The sequence below is a fragment of the Electrona antarctica genome (genome assembly GCF_951216825.1).
Source record: "Electrona antarctica genome assembly, chromosome: 2".
In the NCBI taxonomy this organism is placed as follows: Eukaryota; Metazoa; Chordata; class Actinopteri; order Myctophiformes; family Myctophidae; genus Electrona; species Electrona antarctica.
The window spans coordinates 1,982,280-1,999,964 of NC_136807.1; the positions used below are offsets into that span (position 1 = coordinate 1,982,280).

A 17,685-nucleotide genomic window follows, 5' to 3' on the forward strand; every position below is an offset into this window, starting at 1 on the left:
TAGATGCGTTGAACCCTTTTTCAATGGTGGTGATGTCGTGTTTTTTCCTTTTCCTATAATTGTTACTGAAACATGATCTAGGCACGAGGAATCGGCATAGAAGACAACCACAGGTTGCTCTTTAATGTGACTAAATGTGACTGAGGGGCTACCGTTGGAGTTTTTTGAATTTTCGTTTTCGTCACGTCATGTGAAAGCAGGGAATAATAGCTTCAAATTGACATATTGGTTGTTCAGTTTGACCCACCAGTTTTGGAGATATGGTTTATAGAGTAATGTCTTGCAGAGAAACAGCGAGTTGAGAAAACAGGCTTGAAAGGTTCACTTCTGTGGACTCTAACATTACACCTAGCTACATGTTTAAGCATTTATTTCATATTTACATGTCTTCTGTGGACTCTAACATTACACCTAGCTACATGTTTAAGCATTTATTTCATATTTACATGTCTTCTGTGGACTCTAACATTACACCTAGCTACATGTTTAAGCATTTATTTCATATTTACATGTCTTCTGTGGACTCTAACATTACACCTAGCTACATGTTTAAGTATTTATTTCATATTTACATGTTGATTTCAGCTTTGACATTTATTTCAGACATGCTCTAGTAGGTGAAGAGTCTACTTGTGCTATTAACTCATTTTGAAAAGAAAAACAAACAAAAGTGTTTCTCCTCTGGTGAAAAGCTGGTGTTTGCGCGATGGCAGGCTCTCAGTCAAATCTGGTCACTATTGTGTGCCTCAGTATTGTTACCACAGTCCACACCCATGGATACTAGTACTTATAGCAAAATAATTTGTTAATTTAAGAGTTTACAAAATGTTAAGTTTTGTACACTACCGTGTACCTTAATTGCCCCATTTGCATGAAATAGGCTTGTTGGAACCCACCCCCCACCCCCCCCCCCCTCGCCTTTTTCTCCTGTCAAATCATTAAACCTCCATGTAAAGCCATACACAGGTTGATCAGTGCAAAGATAGGTATTGTGGTAACGCACATCAATTGGAGTTTAAAGTGATGTTTTTTTTCCTAAGATAGAGGGAAAAACAAATCAATGGAACGCCTGAAATTTACAAAGGGGGGGGCTGAGGAATCAATGCAATTATTTTGTGTAACAACTCGGGCCATTATCTATTTTTCAGATGCCAACTTTCTATCTCTGAGAAATGACAAAGCTACTGTATGGCCGTGTGATGTTTATCTGTAAATGTTTTATTTTTGTTCTAGTCAGTGTCACTATAGTACAGTACCTCACTGCCTATAATACATGAACCCTGTGTTGTTTTAGTCAGTGTCACTATAGTACAGTACCTCACTGCCTACAATACATGAACCCTGTGTTGTTCTAGTCAGTGTTACTATAGTACAGTACCTCACTGCCTACAATACATGAACCCTGTGTTGTTTTAGTCAGTGTCACTATAGTACAGTACCTCACTGCCTACAATACATGAACCCTGTGTTGTTCTAGTCAGTGTCACTATAGTACAGTACCACTATAGTACAGTACCTCACTGCCTACAATACATGAACCCTGTGTTGTTTTAGTCAGTGTCACTATAGTACAGTACCTCACTGCCTACAATACATGAACCCTGTGTTGTTTTAGTCAGTGTCACTATAGTACAGTACCTCACTGCCTACAATACATGAACCCTGTGTTGTTCTAGTCAGTGTCACTATAGTACAGTACCACACTGCCTACAATACATGAACCCTGTGTTGTTTTAGTCAGTGTCACTATAGTACAGTACCTCACTGCCTACAATACATGAACCCTGTGTTGTTTTAGTCAGTGTTACTATAGTACAGTACCACACTGCCTACAATACATGAACCCTGTGTTGTTCTAGTCAGTGTCACTATAGTACAGTACCTCACTGCCTACAATACATGAACCCTGTGTTGTTCTAGTCAGTGTCACTATAGTACAGTACCTCACTGCCTACAATACATGAACCCTGTGTTGTTCTAGTCAGTGTCACTATAGTACAGTACCTCACTGCCTACAATACATGAACCCTGTGTTGTTCTAGTCAGTGTCACTATAGTACAGTACCTCACTGCCTACAATACATGAACCCTGTGTTCTAGTCAGTGTCACTATAGTACAGTACCTCACTGCCTACAATACATGAACCCTGTGTTGTGGTATAGAAGACCTGATGCTGACACACAGTCTGGCATCCTAGTGCTTTTGTATCACAAATACAAAATAGTTTTAAATTGTGTTTAAAATGAGGAAAATAAATTCTGGCCTGGCCTGCCTAGCTGTCACATAGTGGCCGTTGCTGCTGATTTGACATATTTGCTACACCGTAAAAATCCTCAGTGTTCCTGTTAACGCTAACAGTGTACAAATGGAAAAACAAATGATTTGGTAACAGTTGTACACTCTGGGTAATGAATGGATATGTTAACACCTGTAGGACTCTGGGTAATAAATGGATATGTTAACACCTGTAGGACTGGGTAATAAATGGATATGTTAACACCTGTAGGACTCTGGGTAATAAATGGATATGTTAACACCTGTAGGACTGGGTAATAAATGGATATGTTAACACCTGTAGGACTCTGGGTAATAAATGGATATGTTAACACCTGTAGGACTGGGTAATAAATGGATATGTTAACACCTGTAGGACTCTGGGTAATAAATGGATATGTTAACACCTGTAGGACTCTGGGTAATAAATGGATATGTTAACACCTGTAGGACTCTGGGTAATAAATGGATATGTTAACACCTGTAGGACTGGGTAATAAATGGATATGTTAACACCTGTAGGACTGGGTAATAAATGGATATGTTAACACCTGTAGGACTGGGTAATAAATGGATATGTTAACACCTGTAGGACTGGGTAATAAATGGATATGTTAACACCTGTAGGACTCTGGGTAATAAATGGATATGTTAACACCTGTAGGACTGGGTAATAAATGGATATGTTAACACCTGTAGGACTCTGGGTAATAAATGGATATGTTAACACCTGTAGGACTCTGGGTAATAAATGGATATGTTAACACCTGTAGGACTCTGGGTAATAAATGGATATGTTAACACCTGTAGGACTCTGGGTAATAAATGGATATGTTAACACCTGTAGGACTCTGGGTAATAAATGGATATGTTAACACCTGTAGGACTCTGGGTAATAAATGGATATGTTAACACCTGTAGGACTCTGGGTAATAAATGGATATGTTAACACCTGTAGGACTCTGGGTAATAAATGGATATGTTAACACCTGTAGGACTGGGTAATAAATGGATATGTTAACACCTGTAGGACTGGGTAATAAATGGATATGTTAACACCTGTAGGACTCTGGGTAATAAATGGATATGTTAACACCTGTAGGACTCTGGGTAATAAATGGATATGTTAACACCTGTAGGACTGGGTAATAAATGGATATGTTAACACCTGTAGGACTGGGTAATAAATGGATATGTTAACACCTGTAGGACTGGGTAATAAATGGATATGTTAACACCTGTAGGACTGGGTAATAAATGGATATGTTAACACCTGTAGGACTCTGGGTAATAAATGGATATGTTAACACCTGTAGGACTGGGTAATAAATGGATATGTTAACACCTGTAGGACTCTGGGTAATGAATGGATATGTTAACACCTGTAGGACTGGGTAATAAATGGATATGTTAACACCTGTAGGACTCTGGGTAATACATGGATATGTTAACACCTGTAGGACTCTGGGTAATGAATGGATATGTTAACACCTGTAGGACTCTGGGTAATGAATGGATATGTTAACACCTGTAGGACTCTGGGTAATACATGGATATGTTAACACCTGTAGGACTGGGTAATAAATGGATATGTTAACACCTGTAGGACTCTGGGTAATAAATGGATATGTTAACACCTGTAGGACTCTGGGTAATAAATGGATATGTTAACACCTGTAGGACTCTGGGTAATAAATGGATATGTTAACACCTGTAGGACTGGGTAATACATGGATATGTTAACACCTGTAGGACTCTGGGTAATAAATGGATATGTTAACACCTGTAGGACTCTGGGTAATAAATGGATATGTTAACACCTGTAGGACTCTGGGTAATAAATGGATATGTTAACACCTGTAGGACTCTGGGTAATAAATGGATATGTTAACACCTGTAGGACTGGGTAATAAATGGATATGTTAACACCTGTAGGACTCTGGGTAATAAATGGATATGTTAACACCTGTAGGACTCTGGGTAATACATGGATATGTTAACACCTGTAGGACTCTGGGTAATAAATGGATATGTTAACACCTGTAGGACTGGGTAATAAATGGATATGTTAACACCTGTAGGACTCTGGGTAATAAATGGATATGTTAACACCTGTAGGACTCTGGGTAATGAATGGATATGTTAACACCTGTAGGACTCTGGGTAATGAATGGATATGTTAACACCTGTAGGACTCTGGGTAATACATGGATATGTTAACACCTGTAGGACTCTGGGTAATAAATGGATATGTTAACACCTGTAGGACTGGGTAATAAATGGATATGTTAACACCTGTAGGACTGGGTAATAAATGGATATGTTAACACCTGTAGGACTCTGGGTAATAAATGGATATGTTAACACCTGTAGGACTGGGTAATAAATGGATATGTTAACACCTGTAGGACTGGGTAATAAATGGATATGTTAACACCTGTAGGACTCTGGGTAATAAATGGATATGTTAACACCTGTAGGACTGGGTAATAAATGGATATGTTAACACCTGTAGGACTCTGGGTAATAAATGGATATGTTAACACCTGTAGGACTGGGTAATGAATGGATATGTTAACACCTGTAGGACTGGGTAATAAATGGATATGTTAACACCTGTAGGACTCTGGGTAATAAATGGATATGTTAACACCTGTAGGACTGGGTAATAAATGGATATGTTAACACCTGTAGGACTCTGGGTAATAAATGGATATGTTAACACCTGTAGGACTCTGGGTAATAAATGGATATGTTAACACCTGTAGGACTGGGTAATAAATGGATATGTTAACACCTGTAGGACTCTGGGTAATAAATGGATATGTTAACACCTGTAGGACTCTGGGTAATAAATGGATATGTTAACACCTGTAGGACTGGGTAATAAATGGATATGTTAACACCTGTAGGACTCTGGGTAATAAATGGATATGTTAACACCTGTAGGACTGGGTAATAAATGGATATGTTAACACCTGTAGGACTGGGTAATAAATGGATATGTTAACACCTGTAGGACTCTGGGTAATAAATGGATATGTTAACACCTGTAGGACTGGGTAATAAATGGATATGTTAACACCTGTAGGACTCTGGGTAATAAATGGATATGTTAACACCTGTAGGACTGGGTAATAAATGGATATGTTAACACCTGTAGGACTCTGGGTAATAAATGGACATGTTAACACCTGTAGGACTGGGTAATAAATGGATATGTTAACACCTGTAGGACTCTGGGTAATAAATGGATATGTTAACACCTGTAGGACTCTGGGTAATAAATGGATATGTTAACACCTGTAGGACTCTGGGTAATAAATGGATATGTTAACACCTGTAGCACTGGGTAATAAATGGATATGTTAACACCTGTAGGACTCTGGGTAATAAATGGATATGTTAACACCTGTAGGACTCTGGGTAATAAATGGATATGTTAACACCTGTAGGACTCTGGGTAATAAATGGATATGTTAACACCTGTAGGACTCTGGGTAATAAATGGATATGTTAACACCTGTAGGACTCTGGGTAATAAATGGATATGTTAACACCTGTAGGACTGGGTAATAAATGGATATGTTAACACCTGTAGGACTCTGGGTAATAAATGGATATGTTAACACCTGTAGGACTGGGTAATAAATGGATATGTTAACACCTGTAGGACTCTGGGTAATAAATGGATATGTTAACACCTGGAGGACTGGGTAATAAATGGATATGTTAACACCTGTAGGACTGGGTAATAAATGGATATGTTAACACCTGTAGGACTGGGTAATGAATGGATATGTTAACACCTGTAGGACTCTGGGTAATAAATGGATATGTTAACACCTGGAGGACTGGGTAATAAATGGATATGTTAACACCTGTAGGACTGGGTAATAAATGGATATGTTAACACCTGTAGGACTCTGGGTAATAAATGGATATGTTAACACCTGTAGGACTCTGGGTAATAAATGGATATGTTAACACCTGTAGGACTGGGTAATAAATGGATATGTTAACACCTGTAGGACTCTGGGTAATAAATGGATATGTTAACACCTGTAGGACTGGGTAATAAATGGATATGTTAACACCTGTAGGACTGGGTAATAAATGGATATGTTAACACCTGTAGGACTCTGGGTAATAAATGGATATGTTAACACCTGTAGGACTGGGTAATAAATGGATATGTTAACACCTGTAGGACTCTGGGTAATAAATGGATATGTTAACACCTGTAGGACTGGGTAATAAATGGATATGTTAACACCTGTAGGACTCTGGGTAATAAATGGACATGTTAACACCTGTAGGACTGGGTAATAAATGGATATGTTAACACCTGTAGGACTCTGGGTAATAAATGGATATGTTAACACCTGTAGGACTCTGGGTAATAAATGGATATGTTAACACCTGTAGGACTCTGGGTAATAAATGGATATGTTAACACCTGTAGCACTGGGTAATAAATGGATATGTTAACACCTGTAGGACTCTGGGTAATAAATGGATATGTTAACACCTGTAGGACTCTGGGTAATAAATGGATATGTTAACACCTGTAGGACTCTGGGTAATAAATGGATATGTTAACACCTGTAGGACTCTGGGTAATAAATGGATATGTTAACACCTGTAGGACTCTGGGTAATAAATGGATATGTTAACACCTGTAGGACTGGGTAATAAATGGATATGTTAACACCTGTAGGACTCTGGGTAATAAATGGATATGTTAACACCTGTAGGACTGGGTAATAAATGGATATGTTAACACCTGTAGGACTCTGGGTAATAAATGGATATGTTAACACCTGGAGGACTGGGTAATAAATGGATATGTTAACACCTGTAGGACTGGGTAATAAATGGATATGTTAACACCTGTAGGACTGGGTAATGAATGGATATGTTAACACCTGTAGGACTCTGGGTAATAAATGGATATGTTAACACCTGGAGGACTGGGTAATAAATGGATATGTTAACACCTGTAGGACTGGGTAATAAATGGATATGTTAACACCTGTAGGACTCTGGGTAATAAATGGATATGTTAACACCTGTAGGACTCTGGGTAATAAATGGATATGTTAACACCTGTAGGACTGGGTAATGAATGGATATGTTAACACCTGTAGGACTCATGGGTAATACATGGATATGTTAACACCTGTAGGACTCTGGGTAATGAATGGATATGTTAACACCTGTAGGACTCTGGGTAATACATGGATATGTTAACACCTGTAGGACTTTGCTGTGTCTGCAGAGAAGTGGCATGAAAAAGGTAGCAAAGTATTGTGCTGATGAGTTATTACACTGCAGGCTAAACCAATGATGAAATAATGAAAATGTGCCGTTGCAATAAAGTGCTCTCTACTTGCTTTTGGAAAATGTGTCTATTTCTTTAGGGATGCACCGAATATAGGAAACAGTTAAACTGTTATAGGAAACACAACAACAACCGAATACCCGAATATGATTAATATTATATATCTTTTTTTCCTACCATTGCTGTCATGCAGGCCTACCTTAAAGCTACCTGATTTATGGCAAAACATAACTTAAATAATAATCACTATTATGGGTCCATAAAACATTTATTCAGCTCTTAAATGCATTAATTGCATACACTATTCGGTGATGTATTTTCTGCCTATTCGGGCCGAAACCGAATAGGCCGAAAATGCATTTTCTGCCGAATATTTTCTGCGGGCAAATATTCGGTGCATCACTATTATGTTTTCATAGTATCTCTCCAGTCTAGGTCTAGTCTCGGACGAGCCCTCCATCGTCTCTTCCAGTTCTCCATACATCTGGCCAGTTAGACGAGCCCTCCATCGTCTCTTCCAGTTCTCCATACATCTGGACGATCCCTCCGTCGTCTCTTCCAGTTCTCCATACATCTGGACGAGCCCTCCATCGTCTCTTCCAGTTCTCCATACATCTGGACGAGCCCTCCATCGTCTCTTCCAGTTCTCCATACATCTGGACGAGCCCTCCGTCGTCTCTTCCAGTTCTCCATACATCTGGACGAGCCCTCCATCGTCTCTTCCAGTTCTCCATACATCTGGACGAGCCCTCCATCGTCTCTTCCAGTTCTCCATACATCTGGACGAGCCCTCCAGATGTATGATGTATGATGGGAGTGATCATATCACTCCCATCCTTGCCTCACTCCACTGGCTATACCTGTTAAATTCAGAATTGATTTTAAGATTTTATTATTTGTTTTTAAAGCCCTAAATGGTTCCCCCCCCCCCCCTGTATTTATCGGTCCTCATGGACCCATACACCCCAGCCAGGGCCCTGAGGTCAGCTGACCAGCGGCTCCTGAACGTGCCAAATTCTAATTACAGGTCCAGAGGCGCTTTTTCAGTGGCCGGCCCCAAACTCTGGAACTGCTTGCCCCTACATATTAAGTCTGCCTGATCATTAGAGGCTTTTAAGTCTTTGCTTAAAACACATCTCTGGCTTTCAATGTTGTTTGACTTAATTAACCTAAATACTCGATACTTCGATGTTGTTTTTACTATACTATTTGTGTTGATTGTGTGCTTGTTTTATGATCTTACAGCACTTTGGGTGACCTTCTGGTCTTTGTAAATGTGCTCTATAAATAAAGTTTGATTTGATTTTGATTTGAATAATATAATAATAATAATAATAGCAGTAATAATATTAACAGTAATTACAATAATATTATAGGATCGCTTTTTTATGTGAACACCCACACACACACACACACACACACACACACACACAAACACACACACACACACACACACACACACACACACACACACACACACACACACACACACACACATATATATATATATATGAATGAACACACACACACACAAACAAACACATGTACACCAAGTGGTTACCGTACCGTACAGCATACTACCACCATATACTTAGAGTGATTCTGTATATTTATCAATAACATTGCTTTATATCTTCCAAATGTTATGATGGAGTTGCTCAATTTGAGTTCTGTGCCTAGTTTGTTCCATAGGTTCACCCCAATGGCAGATAAACTTCTCTCTTTGATATTGGTTTGTGATATTTTTGTTTTTTTGAAAATTCTGATTCCCCTGAGTCCGTACCTGCTTTCCCTGGGCTTAAACAACGCCTGAGTCCGTACCTGCTTTCCCTGGGCTTAAACAACGCCTGAGTCCGTACCTGCTTTCCCTGGGCTTAAACAACGCCTGAGTCCGTACCTGCTTTCCCTGGGCTTAAACAACGCCTGAGTCCGTACCTGCTTTCCCTGGGCTTAAACAACTCCTGAGTCCGTACCTGCTTTCCCTGGGCTTAAACAACGCCTGAGTCCGTACCTGCTTTCCCTGGGCTTAAACAACTCCTGAGTCCGTACCTGCTTTCCCTGGGCTTAAACAACGCCTGAGTCCGTACCTGCTTTCCCTGGGCTTAAACAACTCCTGAGTCCGTACCTGCTTTCCCTGGGCTTAAACAACGCCTGAGTCCGTACCTGCTTTCCTTGGGCTTAAACAACTCCTGAGTCCGTACCTGCTTTCCCTGGGCTTAAACAACTCCTGAGTCCGTACCTGCTTTCCCTGGGCTTAAACAACGCCTGAGTCCGTACCTGCTTTCCCTGGGCTTAAACAACTCCTGAGTCCGTACCTGCTTTCCCTGGGCTTAAACAACGCCTGAGTCCGTACCTGCTTTCCCTGGGCTTAAACAACGCCTGAGTCCGTACCTGCTTTCCCTGGGCTTAAACAACTCCTGCATGCTGAATGGAAGTGACTTATTATATACCTTGCACATTATTTTTGCAGTGTTCAGGTTGACTAAATCTTCAAATTTCAACGTGCGTTTTTTAATGAATAGTGGGTTTGTTGGTGCATAATAATCGGCCCGGTTGACAATTGCTTTCTTTTGTAGGATAGAAATGGGTGTATTATGTAAGGGATAATATCTGGCTAGGTGGTCATTGTCGGGAGATAATTCACCGACAGTTTAACCACCTCGGCTTCGCCTCGGTGGTTAAACTCCCTGAAGGTGAATTATTTCCCGACAATGACCACCTAGCCAGATATTATCCCGCTTATTACATGGCTACCTAACGTTAATACATTGACCCAAAACACAACAAAAAAAAGTATTCCATAAGTTCGCACTGGCTGCGTCTGCCCAGCGGGCTGCAGCGGTAACAAGACAACTCACCCCTAAAGCCACTTTTGGTGAGTTGTCCAGACAACTCACCCCTAAACGTGAAGACATCTCACCCCTGCTTTTTTAGGGGTGAGATGTCTTCACTTTCCGGGGTGAGATGTCTTCACTTTTGGCCACTTTCGGGGTGAGATGTCTTCACGTTTAGGGGTGAGTTGTCAGGACAACTCACCAAAAGTCTGACTGAATATGTAGCCTTTGAGCTATACTTTACTGAATATTTCACAAGAATATAACACAAGAGTCAAATGTACGGTCAAATGTAATGTAGTTTATTTAAATATAGAAACATTGTAAACAAAGTTCAAACAGCAGTTTGTACAAAAAATATAAAAAAAAGGTAAACATCAAAAGTTTAGAAAAACATCAGTTTGTACAAAAAAATATAGAAAAAAGTTAAGTATAGAAAAAATGGAGATCTTAAATTGTTGAAAATGTCTTTAAACAAAAGATCACCATGAATTCAAGGCTTGTGTGTGTGTGTGTGTGTGTGTGTGTGTGTGTGTGTGTGTGTGTGTGTGTGTGTGTGTGTGTGTGTGTGTGTGTGTGTGTGTGTGTGTGTGTGCAAACTTCTGAAGAAATGTGAACTGAACCCCTCTCAATTTGGTTACTCCAGATGGCTGTCACTTTTCTCACATGAGAGAGAGAGAGAGAGAGACGCTCTACTCCTTACAAGTGTTTCACCGGATTTTACTGTTAAATAAATAAATAATTAGCCGTGACTGCGCACGTCTGTAGGAACCGATAGTTAGATCCGAAATTGAATTATGCCTACTGTAATGGGTGCCACGGAAAGTACAGACAACTCACCCCGCAATGTCAGAAAGTGAAGACAGCTCACCCCGGAAAGTAAAGACATCTCACCGGGGTGAGATGTCTTCACTTTCCGGGGACAACTCACCCCGGACAACTCACCCCGACATGTCAAAAAGTGAAGACAACTCACCGGGGTGAGATGTCTCGTATTCTTATAATCGTATTTGTTACCGTTTACCATGAAGGCTTTGCAATGAGCCTGGCAGCGAACTTGCTGCCCCAAAGAGTTTTGATTGATTGATTCGTTTATTAGACAGGATATGTAAAAAACAGCAACAGAGTACATGCAGTCAAACAGAGAGTCCAAAGGGGATAGCATCATAGCACCAAAAAACAAGTTATTGTGGTCTTGTTTCCATGTAGGTCCTACTACGCTGGATATAACAAAAAAACAAGCTGGAAAATTGGAGAGCTACTAATGCCAGAGATGTAAGAATGAACACATGTAGAGAGAGATACACAAGTCTGTGTGTGTGTGTGTGTGTGTGTGTGTGTGTGTGTGTGTGTGTGTGTGTGTGTGTGTGTGTGTGTGTGTGTGTGTGTGTGTGTGTGTGTGTGCGTGCGTGCGTGCGTGCGTGCGTGCGTGCGTGCGTGCGTGCGTGCGTGCGTGCGTGCGTGCGTGCGTGAACATAATGTACTTGTGTGTACTTGCGGTGTCCAGACAGACACTGAGCTTGGCTTCTCATTGTTTCTCTCAGCATTACTTATGAACAGCCAAGTACAACACAAGGGTACGTTTTATTACTTATGAACAGCCAAGTACAACACAAGGGTACGTTTTATTACTTATGAACAGCCAAGTACAACACAAGGGTACGTTTTATTACTTATGAACAGCCAAGTACAACACAAGGGTAAGTTTTATTACTTATGAACAGCCAAGTACAACACAAGGGTAAGTTTTATTACTTATGAACAGCCAAGTACAACACAAGGGTAAGTTTTATTACTTATGAACAGCCAAGTACAACACAAGGGTACGTTTTATTACTTATGATCAGCCAAGTACAACACAAGGGTAAGTTTTATTACTTATGAACAGCCAAGTACAACACAAGGGTACGTTTTATTACTTATGAACAGCCAAGTACAACACAAGGGTACGTTTTATTACTTATGAACAGCCAAGTACAACACAAGGGTACGTTTTATTACTTATGAACAGCCAAGTACAACACAAGGGTACGTTTTATTACTTATGATCAGCCAAGTACAACACAAGGGTAAGTTTTATTACTTATGAACAGCCAAGTACAACACAAGGGTAAGTTTTATTACTTATGAACAGCCAAGTACAACACAAGGGTACGTTTTATTACTTATGAACAGCCAAGTACAACACAAGGGTACGTTTTATTACTTATGAACAGCCAAGTACAACACAAGGGTAAGTTTTATTACTTATGAACAGCCAAGTACAACACAAGGGTAAGTTTTATTACTTATGAACAGCCAAGTACAACACAAGGGTAAGTTTTATTACTTATGAACAGCCAAGTACAACACAAGGGTACGTTTTATTACTTATGATCAGCCAAGTACAACACAAGGGTAAGTTTTATTACTTATGAACAGCCAAGTACAACACAAGGGTACGTTTTATTACTTATGAACAGCCAAGTACAACACAAGGGTAAGTTTTATTACTTATGAACAGCCAAGTACAACACAAGGGTAAGTTTTATTACTTATGAACAGCCAAGTACAACACAAGGGTAAGTTTTATTACTTATGAACAGCCAAGTACAACACAAGGGTACGTTTTATTACTTATGAACAGCCAAGTACAACACAAGGGTACGTTTTATTACTTATGAACAGCCAAGTACAACACAAGGGTACGTTTTATTACTTATGAACAGCCAAGTACAACACAAGGGTACGTTTTATTACTTATGATCAGCCAAGTACAACACAAGGGTAAGTTTTATTACTTATGAACAGCCAAGTACAACACAAGGGTACGTTTTATTACTTATGAACAGCCAAGTACAACACAAGGGTACGTTTTATTACTTATGAACAGCCAAGTACAACACAAGGGTACGTTTTATTACTTATGAACAGCCAAGTACAACACAAGGGTACGTTTTATTACTTATGAACAGCCAAGTACAACACAAGGGTACGTTTTATTACTTATGAACAGCCAAGTACAACACAAGGGTACGTTTTATTACTTATGAACAGCCAAGTACAACACAAGGGTAAGTTTTATTACTTATGAACAGCCAAGTACAACACAAGGGTACGTTTTATTACTTATGAACAGCCAAGTACAACACAAGGGTACGTTTTATTACTTATGAACAGCCAAGTACAACACAAGGGTAAGTTTTATTACTTATGATCAGCCAAGTACAACACAAGGGTAAGTTTTATTAATACACACAAGAACAAACAAATACAATTATCTTAAATCAATTTTGTAACTAATAGTTTTGTTTCATTCACATGGAAATTAGATAAGGTGCATGACATGGGCAGTATGCCAGTTCTCAAAGTATATTAATATATTAAACAATACAAAAAGTTAGGAATTGATTTAAAATGTACTACCGGTATATCAGTAATTTGTGCACACTCAATTCCCAATACAGAGACAATCTCTTAAAAAAAAAAAAAAATCATATGTTTTTGCACTTTCAACCTGACATGGATGTGATCAAATTTAGCATGTCATTATGGGCGAAAATTTATTTAATACATTAATCTTTTTTTCCCCAACAAAACAATAAAAGATCCACAAGCTCACATTGTGTTACATCGCGTTGTGTTGTGCCCACGCAGAACCATAACTCGCTCAAATCTGAATCATTTTTCTAAATTCAAAGTTCTGTGTAATCTATGAGGTTCCAGTTTTCATTCGGAATATAGATCGTGATTGTATTCTCTCTTTTATGAAACGGTATCAAGTGAAAAGCAAAGTTCGGATGAATTAAACAGTACTTGCACTGAACTGAAATGTACACTCTCGTAGACGTACAGTATTTATCGATTCTGACATTTATTTTCAATCTACGAGAGTCTAAGGACTCATTGCCCATCATGGGTTAAATCCCCTGCCTCCGTAGATACTCTGAACAAATGCTAAATCTAAGGTGCTTACCCGACTGCCTCACCTGTTCGATTTCGGTCCGCAATGCATTTATAACCCGGACTTCCGTATAGTTTTCAATAAAAGTGTTTTGAATCCACTCTGTCTCTGAATGGGTCATTCATGTGGTAGAACTTTAATGCGGATCTCTCTGTTCTCCCCACTCTGTCTCTGAATGGGTCATTCATGTGGTAGAACTGTAATGTGGATCTCTCTGTTCTCCCCACTCTGTCTCTGAATGGGTCATTCATGTGGTAGAACTGTAATGTGGATCTCTCTGTTCTCCCCACTCTGTCTCTGAATGGGTCATTCATGTGGTAGAACTTTAATGCGGATCTCTCTGTTCTCCCCACTCTGTCTCTGAATGGGTCATTCATGTGGTAGAACTTTAATGTGGATCTCTCTGTTCTCCCCACTCTGTCTCTGAATGGGTCATTCATGTGGTAGAACTGTAATGTGGATCTCTCTGTTCTCCCCACTCTGTCTCTGAATGGGTCATTCATGTGGTAGAACTTTAATGTGGATCTCTCTGTTCTCCCCACTCTGTCTCTGAATGGGTCATTCATGTGGTAGAACTGTAATGTGGATCTCTCTGTTCTCCCCACTCTGTCTCTGAATGGGTCATTCATGTGGTAGAACTTTAATGCGGATCTCTCTGTTCTCCCCACTCTGTCTCTGAATGGGTCATTCATGTGGTAGAACTTTAATGTGGATCTCTCTGTTCTCCCCACTCTGTCTCTGAATGGGTCATTCATGTGGTAGAACTTTAATGCGGATCTCTCTGTTCTCCCCACTCTGTCTCTGAATGGGTCATTCATGTGGTAGAACTGTAATGTGGATCTCTCTGTTCTCCCCACTCTGTCTCTGAATGGGTCATTCATGTGGTAGAACTTTAATGTGGATCTCTCTGTTCTCCCCACTCTGTCTCTGAATGGGTCATTCATGTGGTAGAACTTTAATGTGGATCTCTCTGTTCTCCCCACTCTGTCTCTGAATGGGTCATTCATGTGGTAGAACTTTAATGCGGATCTCTCTGTTCTCCCCACTCTGTCTCTGAATGGGTCATTCATGTGGTAGAACTTTAATGCGGATCTCTCTGTTCTCCCCACTCTGTCTCTGAATGGGTCATTCATGTGGTAGAACTTTAATGCGGATCTCTCTGTTCTCCCCAGACGGACTGACGTTAACTCTGTGACCAACTGGAACGCTCCTCTGGTTTGGGAGGGGACCTTCGACCCCGTGCTTATAGATTCCATCTACAAGCCCATGGACCCCAGGATCGCCGTAGCAGTGTTTGCTGTTGGAAAGTAGGTTCGGGGGAGGTGTCTCACAGCTCACACCTCTCCTCACATGTCTGTCTGTGTGTATGTAGTTGTTATTGTCGGGCAAATGAAATTAAATGAAATGATTACTATATTTACCCAGGGTATCTGGGCTAAGCTCAAGAACTTGTTTCCAGCCAGGCCCTGCTCATAGAACATTTCATCGTAGTGGTTCAATGCCTTGTTCAAGGGCACTTCAGCGGTGGTAATTTTAACGTGTCGGACCGCTGATTCGAACTGGCGACCTTCCGGTATCAAGACCGCTCCGCAATCCGTTACCTTTCCCCCGTGAATGAATGCCCTCCTCGTTAGTTCGTCATACAAGAGTGTCCCACAAAAGTAGTGAAAATAGCATAGGTTTATATAAGCTCACAACGTCACATCGCTATTTCACTATCTTAAAACATTAAAAACAGCCATGATAGAGTAGATCAGTGGTTCCCAAACCTTTTCATGTCAAGGACCCCCACATTGACACTAATTAGCCCGCGGACCCCCATTTGAAAGGATATTCCAGGGACCCCTATAAGAGAGGATGTTTACGGATCCAGCAGTGATTCTCAACCCGTTTAATTTCAAGGACCCCCAGTTTGACATGCATTAGTCTACAGTACAGAACCTCATTTAATGGCATTTCTATCTCTGGAACCCTAATTTATATTGTAAAATCGATGTTAATTTACAGACCCATAAGGGTCCATTTGGTTCCAAACTATGTACCCTCAATGACCCCTGGGGGTGCCCGGACCCCACTTTGGAACCCCTGCAGTAGATAACATTTCTTATCTTGTTTTTATAATACTGATCTGATTCACTAATTTAATGTTTTTATAATACTGATCTGATTCACTAATTTAATGTTTTTATAATACTGATCTGATTCACTAATTTAATGTTTTTATAATACTGATCTGATTCACTAATTTAATGTTTTTATAATACTGATCTGATTCACTAATTTAATGTTTTTAAAATACTGATCTGATTCACTAATTTAATGTTTTTATAATACTGATCTGATTCACTAATTTAATGTTTTTATAATACTGATCTGATTCACTAATTTAATGTTTTTATAATACTGATCTGATTCACTAATTTAATGTTTTTATAATACTGATCTGATTCACTAATTTATCTTGTTTTTATAATACTGATCTGATTCACTAATTTAATACTGATCTGATTCACTAATTTACGTATCATCAGGTACACACGCTTCCTGAAAGGCTTTCTGGAATCTGGAGAAAAGTACTTCCTCGTCGACTTCCGCGTTACTTATTATATCTTCACGGACCACGAGGACGAGGTTCCTGAGGTCAGTCATTTATTACCATCATGACTTTTACACAATATCATTTGGTTAATTGGTTTTGTTACCCGTTATATTATTGGCAAGCATTTTTACATGACATTGAAATTGAATAAAGGAGACCAGAAACAATACAATGTTTATAAACATTATAAAAGTTGTAAGACTGCCTTTATTTCAAGGAATATAGTTCTGGCCTTTGTTTTAAACCACTTTCACCCACGTCATTATAGACGAACAATTTAAAAAATGCAAAAAAAAGAAAAAAAAAAGAAAGAAAGAAAAGTTTTAAAAAAACACGCCCCACTGCAACACATTGTAAACTTGCAGGTCGGTTATTTTCACTGTTTGTTGTACGGTGAAGTATATATGGGACTAAAGAGTTTAAAATAAATCTTTGAAATAAAGGCTAAGGTCTTGGACGTCATTGATTGATTGATTTATTATTATTATTATTATTATTACAAATATAGTATTGTTTGTTTTCTGGTTAACACCAACTATGCAGATCGCCCTGGGTGTAGGAAGGAATATTTCAGTCATTACAATGCCCAGTGCCAAGCGCTGGCAGGACGTGGTTCTGGGCAGAATGAAATGGGCCACCGCCACCATCGACCAGCAGGTATAGAGAGTCAAATTACGCAATATTACACGA

General features: G+C 39.5%; 1 protein-coding gene across 1 annotated transcript in view; it reads left to right on the top strand.

Moving 5' to 3' along the window:
• Positions 1–11,717: 11,717 nt before the first annotated feature.
• The window catches only part of LOC306914033 (globoside alpha-1,3-N-acetylgalactosaminyltransferase 1-like), a gene marked incomplete at both ends in the record, with an annotated part of 28,210 nt that continues 22,242 nt past the window's right edge, over positions 11,718–17,685 (top strand). The window contains 4 exons of the mRNA XM_079490908.1: positions 11,718–11,728; positions 15,569–15,703; positions 16,928–17,036; positions 17,539–17,652. Coding sequence (XP_079347034.1) covers positions 11,718–11,728; positions 15,569–15,703; positions 16,928–17,036; positions 17,539–17,652 — 369 coding nt within the window. The remainder of the gene's footprint in view (positions 11,729–15,568; positions 15,704–16,927; positions 17,037–17,538; positions 17,653–17,685) is intronic.